The sequence below is a fragment of the Aotus nancymaae genome, unplaced genomic scaffold (assembly GCF_030222135.1).
Source record: "Aotus nancymaae isolate 86718 unplaced genomic scaffold, 86718_ANA_hifiasm-v0.15.2.pri h1tg000012l, whole genome shotgun sequence".
NCBI lineage: Eukaryota > Metazoa > Chordata > Mammalia > Primates > Aotidae > Aotus > Aotus nancymaae.
In genome coordinates, this window is record NW_026988423.1 from 1,521,369 (window position 1) to 1,534,931 (window position 13,563).

Genomic DNA, 13,563 nt, shown 5'->3' on the forward strand with positions numbered 1-13,563 from the left:
AAAAAAAAAAAAAAAAAAAAAAGAAAGAAAAAAGTTAGCTGGGCGTGCTGGCAGGTGCCTGTAATCTCAGCGATTTAGGAGGCTGAGGCAGGCGAATCACGCAAACCTGGGAGGCAGAGGTTGCAGTGAGCCAAGATTGCCACTGCACTCCAGCCTGGGTAACAGAGTGAGACTCCATCTAAAAATATAAATAAAAGCTTTAATTTCTTCATCTATGAAAAGAGGATTTGGTCTGTCTTCTCTCTAAGGGTTCATACAACTCTATAAATTGCAGAATAGTGTCCTATTTTTAGACTAATGTGAACTGGCCCTCCAGGGGGACGGGCAGGATAGACATGAGAGAAAGGCTAGAAATAAGATGGCTTCTGTTTTACAACTCACTCTCTTCCATTGCTGTGGGTGTAGAATTTGGGAGGTAGTGAGCAGAGAGAACTCCTTACCGTGTGTGCTTGTAATCTTACACGATCTGGGTGCTACTCTGTTTTCATGTATTATGCTAAGCCAGCATGGGTCCACCAGTATTGTACCAAGGATTAAAGCACAAATCGTCACTTTAAGGGCTTCTAGACCTGGTTAGACAAAACAATTCCCATGCAACACACACTCACGCTAGCTAAGCAGACCAGAGAGGTGAAAGGGCTCCAGAGCCAGTGTCTTCCTGAGGGAAATGCTTAGCTGGGAGCTCTCTCAGAAAGATATTGTTGCCTGGTCTATGGAAGATCAGGTTCCCAAGGAGAAAACTAATGTTTAATTTAGCACAAAGACAGCTCAGAGTCACTCTCTGGGGGACTGAGCCTGCAAACAGATCCAGATGCAAAGAATCTAAGGGAGAAAAGGAAACTCTCTTTGGTGCAATGGCTCCAGGACTTGGGCTCAAACTTTACGAAGCAGTTGTCTCTGTCTGTTGTCAGGAGGACTGCTCCTCTTTCCTGTTTACTCTCATGCCTGCACTTTGCACTTTAACACCTCTGCGAAACGACCAAATGGGATATACACTAGCACATACTTGATGCCGTCTGAAATTAAGTGGTGCAGTGTGGCAATCAAGCACGCAAGCCCCAGCCGGTTTAGCAAGTATCAGAAACTTAGGTGAACAGAAACATTATCATCATCACCAACAAAAGCCCTCATTTCTCAGCTGCTTAGCTAGAGAATGCTTTTATTTTCAGGTAATTTAGATTCCAGAGACCTCCAGAAATGAGCATTTTACATATGACACAGAATAGTACATACTATATTCAATTAAGCCACTTCTTTGCACCCTGGTTACCAGGACTCTCAGAGATTATACAGTGTATCCAACAGACTCCTGGTAAGTTATTAGAAGTTGTAGCAGACTTGCCTTAACTAAATTTTCTTAGAAACAGACATGTAAAAAAAAAAAAAGTAAAAATAAATAAAAAAAGAAACAGACATGTAATTAACTTTCTATTGAAACCTATGAGAGCAACCTGAAAAGAACTGTTGTACAAGGAGGAATTTAAGGTGTTGGGCTTCATGTGGGTGAGAGTTATCAGAAGGCTGGATGAGAATCACAAATGTAACTCAGCCACATTTCTGACAAAACAGGAATTTTAAAGCGATGATTCAATGTACGTTAATTATTTGTATGTTAATGATTCCATGTTAACGTACAAATCTGCCAGAATGACTCAGGAAGCAACAAAACAACCCAAGTGAATTTGACGCTACATTTCCTAACATTATTACCATCAAGAAAGGGGAGGAATCTAAGGTTAAATCATGGGGAATAAACAACAAAAAAAACAAAACAAAACAAAAAAAAAACAGATAAAAAGTTTTGACCATATTCTTTGCTCTGAGTTTGGACAATAAATCCGCCGTTGCCCAAATATAATCTACTAAAGAACAGAGACTATTTGTTTTCTAACCCTGTCACCTCATTCACTGAAGCTTGCTTTGAACCCTTGGCAACATCTTCCTCAGATTTTTATGGAAACTCGCACTTGAGGACGTACTGAGTAAAGAAGAGATTCTGAGGTGAGAACCACATCAAGGCATGGAAATTTCAACACACTCCTGGTTGGAAAGGGCAAATCTGTGTTGCCTATTCATTTACAGATGCAGTAAGTTAGCAACTTTAGCCAGGGATCTGGCTTTCAAAAGCATAAATTTAAATCTCCACAGTAGGGAGCTTCTAAACCTTTGGGGCTCTAGGACCAAATTCACTTAAGAATTATTCATTAATTTCAATTAATAATTCAATTAAATTGGTAAGTTTGTATTCAGTTCCAATGATTCAAAACTCTCAATGGATGGTTTTAATTTCTCATTTGCCTACTAAGCCCACACTCCACACTTGCTGGGTAACTGAATAGAAACCCACACTGAATTCTAGAAGTAAGGAGTCAAGTGGACATTCACTCTACTCAATTCCTAGATTGGGAGTCCCAGAATCCTAGGATTGGAAGAGGTATTCCTTGGTCCCATTCTCAAGAAGGACACTATTTAACATTCAAGCGAGATGTAAATCTATCCTAGGTGATGGAACTGGATGATATGATACTCTTCACCAAACATTTTAAGTAAAGATTAAAGAGAAAAGCCATGCTCTTCCACTAAATGTCTGATGCATTACTAGAAACAGAAATCTGGGCTGGGAAACCTATGAATCTGATTCAGGTATGTTACTTCACACACTATTAGTAACAGCTAAAATTTATTGAACCTTTATGGGGTGCTAGGCAATTGCTTCAATCAATCAACAGCTCTAACTAGTTAGTTCTATTACTATCACTCCATTTCACAGTTGAGCAAACTCAGGCAAGAGTTCACCTGATCTACCCAAGAAAACACAAGTAGGTGGTAGACGGGGGACTTGAAATCTGGTTGTCTCACCTCAGAGTTAAGACTTAAAATCTCAGGCTCTTAACTGCTATACTTTGCCTCCTTACACAAGGCAACTGTCACAGTTCTATTTCTAACCCCAGTCACCTCCCTTCTAGACTGTAAATTCAGGAGGGCAAAGGCTATACTATAGTGTTCATCAACGTATTCCTGGCACAGTTAGGGCACAGAAGATCTGTACAAAGATAATTTGCTGAATTAATGATTTTCCCAAACTCTAAAAAGGGCCCATTCCTACAATCTTGATGTAAGACTGTAAAACCTTTGCTAAAACATTAAGACCTGTGGAGACCTGTGGCGTGTGTCAACATTGTCATTTGCCCATTTCCATAGCCATTTCTTCAATGATTTGGCTATGGTAGGGTCCAGTCTCCAGTTCTCCTCAACCTGTGGAGAACATGTGAACTTCTCTCCTTATGTCCTCTATAGGGAAGTGGAACAGCTTTTGCTCTTTTACCTCTGTTCCTTACAAATGTGCAGGCAAAGGCTGAAGCTGGTCGATGGCCCACTCACTATGGCCAGCATCCAAGCATCGTGACATGAACCAGAGAGGAAGGAGCTGCTGGCTTTTCTCCTTTGCCATCTTTCCTTAGGGTCCCTGACCTTTGCCATTTCAACAAGAACCAAACGGGGGAACTGGTATCCAACTGGACCTTAAGCAAATAAAATATTTGTAACACATCCGTATTACAAGCAAGGGAGTGAGCACATTGCACAGACCATCTATAATAACGCTTTCTCACGAACTTTGGTTCATGGGTTTTTTTTAATAATGAGAAGACCTTTTCCACATTAGTATACAGGCATACTCATTTGTTGGGAGGATTGATTTACACATCAAGAGAGTACACACACTTTTACCGACAGGGCGATTCTTGTTTGCACTGGAGGGCCCAGTGAACCTGAAAAGCGGTATAGCTGGTCTGCTTCTTTTACTTCCTCTTCTGCGTCTAGCTAGTGTGCTTTGAAACTATCTCCTTTTAGTGTCACAGGCCGTGTCATGTGGTATATAACTCACCATGAATGGGAGTAGTGTGTAAATAGCAGGCATTAAGCAGCTCAGGGGACTTGAAGATGGGTAGTACAGAGCACTTAGGCAACACGCTATGGGAAGAGGCTGCTGGAGGGGAAATGGAATACTTGTCTTCAAGTACATGAAGGATTATTATTGCATCACAGCTGCTGATTCCTCGGAGCCATCCTTGCTGTACCGTTTTCCAGGGCTTCTGATTTGCTCTTACCAGACCTCCAGGGCCTCCAGGACGTGGATCAAGCTCATTTATCCCCCGTGCTACTCACATCCAACCACACTCAGTCAGGCTCTGCTGTCTGTTCCCCAAACACTTAACTTAAATGCCTGCACTCAGCAACCCCAATCCCACATTTTCATAGTTTCTCCCACTTCCCAGGTCCTGCTGGTGACCCATGTTCTCATATAGCTATCCTTCGCCTATGTAATCTTGCCTAGATTTGAACCTCTCTACTACTGGCTACTAGCAGTTGTCATGTTTTGAGCACCTACTATGTATCAGGCACTCTGCTGACTGTTTTGCTAAATAACTTAGCTTTATGCTGCAGATGAAGATACGGATGCCAAGAAAATAACAAAATTATTTTCTAATATTCATACAGCTAGTAGGTGTAATATAGGGACCAGAACATGGGTCTAACTATAAAATCTGTGCATTAAATTATTCCATTAACTCTAAGCTTCAGTTTCCTTCTTTGTAAAATGGGACAAATGTTGATTACTCACGTGTTTTTTGCAGGCATTACATAAAATATGTAATAAAAAAGCCTTGCTCATTCTAGGACTCAGTAAATATTTGTTACTCTCTTCCCCTGATTTTTCCATATCAGTTTTGGTCCATTCTACCTGGCTAGTACTTTTGCCGTTACTTTATTGAAGTGGTCTTGCGTTCTATTAGGTTGTAAGTAAACAGGGACTATGTATTTAGCTGTATTTCTCTTTATTCTCTCAGGAAGCCTGCTGGAGTGTGACGAAAATTAGCATGAAAATGCAAAAGAAAGAATTTAGAATTGTTTTCACTCAATATTGCTCTGCCTATGAACATAAACATATGTAAGGGTCTGAATTAAAGAACAAGAAAGCGGTAGAATGTATTGCAAAAGGCTTAGCTGCCACACGTAGCAGAACTGGATGCCTGTTTTCAGATTCCCTTCCAGGCTTTCTTGGATTAAATAACACTAAACACAAACAGCAACGAAACGAAAAAAACGAATTATGGCCACTCTTTTAGTCATATGTAATTGCTGTGTCTAAGAACATTTGAAAGCCCATATTTAAACATATTGGTATTTAAAAAGGTTTACAATACGGAAGTCATAAGTTATTAGACATTAAGATTTAGAAACATTTGAGGAACGTTATCTACCAATATTATTTCAAAGAAAGCAGATGCATTCTATAAACAAACATCAACTTAAGCAAGATATCTTGGTTTACATAGTAATAGCACCTTGATTCAAAGAAAGCTTTTTGTGAATTTTTGATAAAATATTGTACTAACTCTACTCTCCACTTGAATCTTTTTGCCTTTGTGAGATCTTATAATTATATTTACTTGAAATAAACTGTAGCAAGGTCCTAGATAGATAAGAATTCTCCTTCTTTTAATTTGTTCTGGAAAACAGAACAAAAATAGGTCAGTTTTTAAGGAAATGATGGCTGCAAATATAAATAATGTTAACACTCCTATCACTGTCCCAGGGAGGACATTTATCACATAGACAGCCATAGACACCCAGATCTGGCCTCCCACTTACAGCTCTCAACTTTTTAACTGTCAATTGGAAACTTGATTATTATCAGTTAAAAATAACCAGGGTACTCTGGCAATGATTTAACTTGTTTGACTTTCTTAAGCTAACAATTAACATTTTAGACTATTGTTGACAAACTATTTAACTTTCCCATGCATTTGGGTAAACAACTTTTCTAATGTTCCTTAGACGTTCTAGGGGACACACCTTTCCAAAGCTTCCCAGGTTGGTGCAGAGGCCTGTAAAGTAAATGCATTCAAAGACGCTAAAGGCTTTCACAGCATCGCACTAGGCTTTCCTGGGACCTTCAGGAATACTTAAGCATACGGATACGGATACGTCGGTCTTATCTTGACAGCACTAAATTTGAAACGCCAATCCCTCTATTTACAACAGGGGCTGTTTCATCATTTAAAACAGATAACTGAAAGCGGAGCATACATTTAACTCCTAGAAAAATGGGTATTATCATCCACTGTTTAGAGGTTTATTCCTAGTAATAACTTTGTTACTACTAACATTGGCATTGCATTTCGGCAGTGCCTACTTTTTTCTAAAGCTTGTTCAGAAAAACACATTTATTTGCTTCTCTCCACAAGCTGGGGCAGCGTGATTGTCCTGTTTCCCAGATGACTGCTAAATGACTTTTCTTAGGTCACCCAGGTGGTGATCCAGCGGGCACCAAAGCCAAGGGACGCAGGCTCCTTGTTTGAACCGCTTTCCTTCCTCCACACGACGTTAGAGAAAAGATAATCTCTGAAGCCAGAAATGACTTGGAAGCACTTATCCACTCATCCTAGCAACCCAATCTACGCAACAGAAAAAGAGCTTGTCTCAGGCAAAAGGGAAGATTAATAATGTACCACAGAAGCTCTAAACCTTACTGTTCCACGGACCAGCAATTATTCAGTTTCACAGTTCATTCAAAGATTCAAACATACTTCACCAGAAAATGAGTTAGTGCCTAAAGTCTGCTCCAAGTGGTTAGAAATGCAGATCTGCTCAAAGCCCTGTAATCCGGGCCCTCTGAAAGGCCCTGTTCCTGCAGTCTGTGCGGCAGTGGGGCTTCCCCTGAACTTGTACTTGAGCTAAATGAAGAAACTGGCTGAGTAAGGGCTGCAGAATTAGGCTTTCAATGTGGACAGAATTAGAACTGGCTTGGAGGTTATTCTTGCATTGTTCTTGAAACTTAAGGCTATTGAAAGGATTCAGACATTATATATTCCTTGCAGTATAACACCCATGAAAGTCAACATTATCCCACCAAACAGAAGTTGTCCTTTCACCTTCATTCAACAAATACTACCCACCATCTTCAAATCATTGTACTAGAAGGTACGCAGGATGCAAAGCTTTCATCTGAGGACACAGCACATATTTGATTTTAAATAATCAATATTCTTTCCCTTTCTCCAAAGAACATCTATGGCCACTTATGGCATACAAATTAACTATTAAAGTTACACATTCCACACACCCGAGCCACATACATCTGGCTATGGACACAGTAGCAATAAAATTAAAGAAAAATTCTGACACTCACCCTGCGCAAAGGCCCTTTTTAAATTAATAGCATATCTGAAAGCAAGAGGAGCCCAAGTAAAATGAGACCTGCCGATGTAATGGGCTTGGTGAGTCACTTCCAAATGCCCAGGCCTCCCTTTGGACACAATGTTATCAGGTTAATACGATGCTTGCATCACCATCTCTGAGTATGGTGCTGAGTAACAACGTGCCAAATTTAGAAGCTAAAATGGAGAGGGAATTTCCAACAGCCCGTGCAATGCCTCATATTTTCAATGAAAAGCAAATACTAGAAATACACTGTCCCTTGCCCTCCTTACACTGTACCTCTCCACATCATCACTACGCCTGGAGAGCGAGCTCCTCTAAGGGAGCGTCTCAGGAGATGCTGGTGGATAGAAGACACAAAACAGATTCCCTCTTAGGCCAGGGGTAGCACAGCAGCTAGCTCTCAGCTGGGAAGGGCCAGACACCGCTCCCTCACTTCCCTCCCAGCGTGAGTATTGCTACTGTAAAGTTACGACGACCACTGAAGTCAGTTTCATTTCCCATCATGAAACACCCTAGAAAAAAACGCTGCCTCAGCTTACTTCCAAGCTGGACAAAAGCAGACGCGCAAAGAACAAGGCCACAGGCAGACAAGCCACCTTTCCTGCAGAGGCTGGGCTCTGAAGGCCACCAGGGAAGCCCACTCTGGCTCTTCATAGCCCCTCCAGTCTTGGCAGAGGGCAGAGATCAGTCTTCGCCACTCAGGGTTGGGCTGGGTGCCTCAGTCGCAGCCCCATCCCCAGAAACACTTACCAGGAGACTGAAGCACACAAAGCTGCATTATTGGGAGACTTGCAGACAGATTATAAATTGACTGGGGACAATCAAGGCATTTAGACACTTTTGGCTGCAGATGCTGGTGACACACACATACATACAAACCTCATTCTTCTCTCCATTTGAGCGATTCTTTAACCCCCCTCTTTACCCTAACATCTCTTTTTTCACAAAACAACCTCCCATTGCTTCCTAGGGAATTCCAGGGAGAAGCAGGAACAGAGTAGGTGGTAGAAAAAGGAGATTAGGCTTTGAAGCTCTAATATAACCCCACCAGCTAATGCTGTTCAACGGTAAAACTGTAAACTCTGTGCACTTTTAACTGTTGGGAGTTATTTTTCATCTGGAGCTGGCCTCAAGGAGTCTCATTTCTAGGTAGCCCAAGTAAATATGCTTATGGTTGAGGAGAAAAGCACCATCCTGCTCCCCAGACATTCCCAGAGTCTTCATCACCACAGACCCAGGCCAGGGATTAAGGGAAGCCAGAAAGAGCCATCCTGTGCGCCTGGCCAGGGGATGTCCTCTCCCAGGAGCTCACTATCAGGCTCCTTTGGAGGAGGAGTTAGACACAGTAGCACGGTCTCCTTTGGGCTTTTTGAGGACTCTGGGGCTTGCACAGCCATTTCCTGTTGCTTTTGCTAGGGCTGACCTGGGTAAACTGGAGCAGACACGGAATCCAGAAGCTGCATGGAGCTCCAAAAGAGAGGAAGCCTGCAGGGCCACAGGGCGGGGTTCCACCTTCCACCCAGAGGCCACTGGCCCAGCAGCTTCAGGGGAAGCCTGCACACAGCAGTCAGTCACCTGACTGGGACTGGCACTGAGAATCAGTGATCCAAGGGATACTCCTCTGGGATGGGGTGTGTCTGCACCTCTGGGGAAGAACTTCCAGCCTGAAACTTAATCGGAACTTTTGGGTTTGATATCCCGTCAACCAGGAATGGCTGAAGACGAGGTACTTCCTAGGATGATGATCTGTGATAGCTGCCTTGTGCCTGTCCGCTTACCGACTGCTCTAAGGGAGCGCTACTGGACTGGATTAGAGTGTTTGGGAAAAGAATCGCGATGTGGCTCAGGGGCTGGGGAGTCTACAGGGAATGAGAGAGTAGGCCTCTTAAGAAACAGTGCTTCCCTCTTCTGTCTTTGGGATATTTTCCCCAAATTTTGTTTGTGACTGAAGGGCCATTCAGGGAATTTGCTCTGTGTTACAGCTCACCATTTGTGTTCTCTTAAGCCAAGGAGAAGAGGTCACTTCGAGAGGGAGAGGGGAAACGGGGCAAGTTGAAAGGCTTTGATAAAGGTCAGCTGGGCTGATAAACGCTTTGGGGATGAACAATGGCTTGGGGGCCTAATCAGAGCTGGCTGGCCAAAGCTGGAGGACCCATGAGACAGAACCTTCCTCACTGGCTCAGCTCTTGCCAGCTGCTGGCCTCTTCTTTTACAAGCTGTGGACCCTAGAGAACCTCAGGACAAGTCCAGCTTTTATCAGTTCAGGAATACCCTACAAGCGAAGGAAAACCCAGGTGTGGGCACAACGGAACATGACGACGAGGCGCGTGAAACCACCCAAACAACAAACCCCAGGGCCTCTGAGGTAGTCAGGTGACAGCTTGGCCTTTTTCACTGCCATCCTGTCTACGTTAGGCCAAAGCAACCTCTACCCTCACAGGAGGGCAAGGACCACAGCCAGAACCATGAGAAAGCCAGGTGCTTACCGCAATCAGGGCCGAGTTCCTCTGGTCCCCGGGGGTTGAAGCGGGTGGCTGCTGCTCTCCGTTTATCCCACTACTGCCACCATTATTGCTACTGTTGAGCAGTTGCTGCTGGTGGTGATGGTGATAGTCTGGCGGGGGCGGTGGGGCTGCCGTCGCTGCTGCTTGGGGGGCCGCAGGAGGGGCGGCAGCGGGCGGCGGAGGGGCTGTCGTGGTGGCAGCGCTGGCGGTGGCCTTGGTGTGTTTGCCAGCCTTCCTTGCCCCCTGGCCATGCTGTACAAGGCCCAGGAGCTGCAACGTGCTCTCTCTCTCCCGGTCTGAGCTCTCGGCCCTACCTCGTTCATAGCGTCCTTCACAGCTCAGGTGGTGTTGGCGGCAGACAGCGATTCGAGCCCTGAGGCGCTCCACGATAGCGCTGTGCACTCTCGGGGTGACGGAGCCCCCTCCGAGGAGCCCCGCCCCAGAGGCCCCCCCCAGCCCTCCTGCAGGGGCCTGCGGGGGCGCTGTGTCCCCCATCTTACTGGACGCGATGATTGCTGCCTCCGGGACGGTGAGCCGGCTGTGGCAGCCAAGTCTGTTTTTGACAATGTGAGCTCAGTGTTCAGGGCCACATGAATAGAGGTCTTCAGAGGTGGTGGGGGAGCCGTGGAGAAGGTGTGGGGGAGGGGAGTTAGGAAAAAGAGGGTGGGGAGAAAGAATAGAAACCAACTGGGGGGAGGATGAGTTGGAAACAAACCCTGATTAACTTACTGTAATTGCATTTGACAGGTCTGGAGAAGTTGGACAGAGTTGGTAGATTTTTCCCCCCGCCAAGCTGACAAGAGCCACTAGGTACTGTGTAAACACACGATCTGGGGGTTAGATCAAGAATTCAGGGATCGTCCAGCAAGAAACAGAAACACACAGCAAGAGGAACTGAGGGCGGTGTTAATAGGGAGGACTCCCCCGCAGCCAGTTGTTTCGGACAATTCTTTATGGGGATGTTTCCGCAGAGAAACACATTTCTACCATGTCTCTATGGAACCGGCAGCCTTGACTTTTCCTCGGGTTTAATAAAAAATAAAAAACAGTGCTGTTTCAGAAGATTTTTAAGTCACCGTTCAAAATGTGCAAAAATCAAGGGAGACCGTCTCTTGGCTTCTAATTTTCGTCCCTTTCCTTTGGCCCCGGTGTTTCTCCTCTTTGGGGTACTGTGGGATGTCGTCTTCTCCCGAGAGGGAGGCAGCTTTTCAACTGTTCACAATGTCAGTAATTGGACTTTGGGACCACGCTGTTTTCTTCAGCTAATCCAGTCACCGGTAAAATCCTCCCTCTAAGGTTTCCTAGCCTTAAATGAAAAGCAATCTGAAGTCGCTAGCCACTGAGAGAGCCTTCAACACAGTTTTTTCTTTCCCGCTTACGTCTCTATTCCTCACCCCCGGCTCTATTCTAAGACAGTATCAAGAGAGACAAACTCTTCCGAGAGTAATTTACAAACGATGGTCAGACTTACAAACTTCCAGCCAATTGCACCGAGTCACGTCCAGCCACTTTTCTGTCCACTTTTGTACATTCCGTCCCCGGCCAGTGGATCTGAGGGTCTGGACTCGCAATAAGCAATGTGGTTCTATCTCTCGTGTTTGCTCCGCTTTATAGATGGAAAAAAAAGTAGCTCGTATTTTCCTTTCTCTTTCCCGTCTGTTGTTAGCCGCTTTGCTGACACTGGCTCCCGCCCGGAGTCACGGCGATACACAGGCTCTCATTGTGCTCCGATAGGAGACGGAGAGAGAGAGAGAGAGAGAGAGAGAGAGAGAGCCAGCAAGCTGCAGATGGGGTGGGGGGGCGGGGAGGGGCGCGAGAGCGCGTTCGAGGCTCCCTGGTGGAAGGCGGGTGCCACTGCGCGAGCGAGCGATCGGCCCGGCGCGGGGAAAGGGGAGCGCAGGGGGCCTCCCAGCGGCGGAACGCGTGAATCCCGAAGCCCGCGCGTCTCGGTGGTTCTCCTCGCTCGGCTCAGCCTCGGACTCGGTTCAGCTGGGAAGGCCGGGCACATTCCCCAGTCTCTACACAACCATTTCACCAGCTCTAAACGTTTAAGAAATTCCGGGCCAGGAGTGTGTTTTCCCTTTTAACCCTACATGACGTCCCCCTAAGGATGTCATTTTCATTTTTCAATATATTGTAAATGACCCTGTGGAGCACCCTAGCGCGAGCTGTGTGAGCAACTGAGGAAATGTTCATTAATAGAACTAGGAAGATGAGAATGTGTGTGTTGAGGGCGGAGAGGGTTGCAGGTGGAGACGAGAGGAAATCACACTGTTAGCCAGCGCCTAAAGGGCAGGCAGGTGTAGCGTTCATCTACCTGCCTGCCCGTGCGTGTCTCTGGATAAGTGAGTCTGGGTGATTACAGGCAAATCAGCTGGGATAAATAGAATATTTTATGAGGATGATACAATTATCGATACCAGTTCTAGAAAAAAAAAGGTTTTTTTTGATAATGCCTGATTGCCTGTGACAAACCAAATATAAGACCTGAGGTATCCTTAGCTACCTGGTGCACACGTACAATGCGGAAAGTCAATGTGTAGCAGCTGAGTTTCCAGAAGTTTTTTCTTTCTTCTTTTTTTTTTTAATGGGGTTTTGTTACGTTGCCCAGGCTGGACTGGAACTCCTGGGCCCCAGTGATCCTCTCCCTTGAGCCTCTTGAGTAGCTGGAACTACAGGTACTTGCCACTAATGTACCTGGCTTTGAGTTTCAAGTTCAATAATAGAAACCAAATAGATCTCACACAGACCACTGTCCCCTCTTCAAGAGATCCAATCTTTAAAATATCCAATCTTGGCCGGGCACGGTGGCTCACACCTATAATCCCAGCACTTTGGGGATCCTCAGGGATCCGCTGAGGTGTGTGGATCACCTGAGGTCAAGAGTTCGAGACTGGCCTGGCCAACATGATGAAACCCCATCTCTACTAAAAATACAAAAATTAGCTGGGTGTGGTGGCATGTACCTATAATCCCAGCTACTCAGGAGGCTGAGGCAGGAGAATTGTTTGAACCCCAGAGGCAGAAATTGCAGTGAGCTGAGATCACACTATTGCACTCCAGCCTGGGCGACAGAGCAAGACTCTGTCTCAAAAAATAAAAAAAAAAAAAACAAATCCAACCTTATTGTGGATTCTGCTTGTTGTTATCAGTTATTGAGAATATATTAAGGTGAGCACAATACTGCAAGAGAGAGTCAGGACCAAAAATATTCTGGGTATTCTAATTTGGAAGTCATTTGGATTTGAGATCTCAAACAATAAACCTTCAATCGTTTAAACAAACTCTGGCATTTCATTAATATGGTCCTGTTTCAAAATGAGCTATGGATAGAAATAAATGGGCAAAAATCAAGGCAAACTTCTTAATAAGGGATTTATTGCAATTCCGTTCCTAGAGGCTAGCTTACTTTCGTCCACTGTATTTTCACCAATCCTGTTAGCTTGGAAATGGGGACAAATAAACTCAGATGCAATATAACTTTTAAACTTTCCATTGGAACATACCTCTGTCTGTTCCTTCCAAGCCTAAGTTCCTCATTACTCATGAGAAAAGTAGAAATATATATTTGTTGGAAAAGCAGAATTTGAATGGAGAACTGTCATGAAGTGTCATTAAAGAAGAGAGTTTTAAACATTTTATTTGTCAAAGTTTAGTTTTAAAATGTTGTCTTCATCAGACAATATATTTCTACTATTATGGATATTTTACACTCAGCATAAAAGAAACATGTAATATTTAAACTGAAACCATTTTATTCACTCTGTAGCCCTTCAGGAACATGGGATTTGATTAATAACATGCAGTCCTTAGTCAAATCAGCTATTCCTAA

The 13,563-nt window shown here is 44.5% G+C and overlaps 1 protein-coding gene across 1 annotated transcript in view; it reads right to left on the bottom strand.

Moving 5' to 3' along the window:
* MAML2 (mastermind like transcriptional coactivator 2) overlaps positions 1-11,488 on the bottom strand; it is a 370,306-nt gene extending 358,818 nt beyond the window's left edge. The window contains exon 1 of the mRNA XM_012454819.2: positions 9,714-11,488. Coding sequence (XP_012310242.1) covers positions 9,714-10,226 — 513 coding nt within the window. The 5' untranslated portion in view covers positions 10,227-11,488. The remainder of the gene's footprint in view (positions 1-9,713) is intronic.
* Between the last annotated feature and the right edge of the window lie 2,075 nt (positions 11,489-13,563).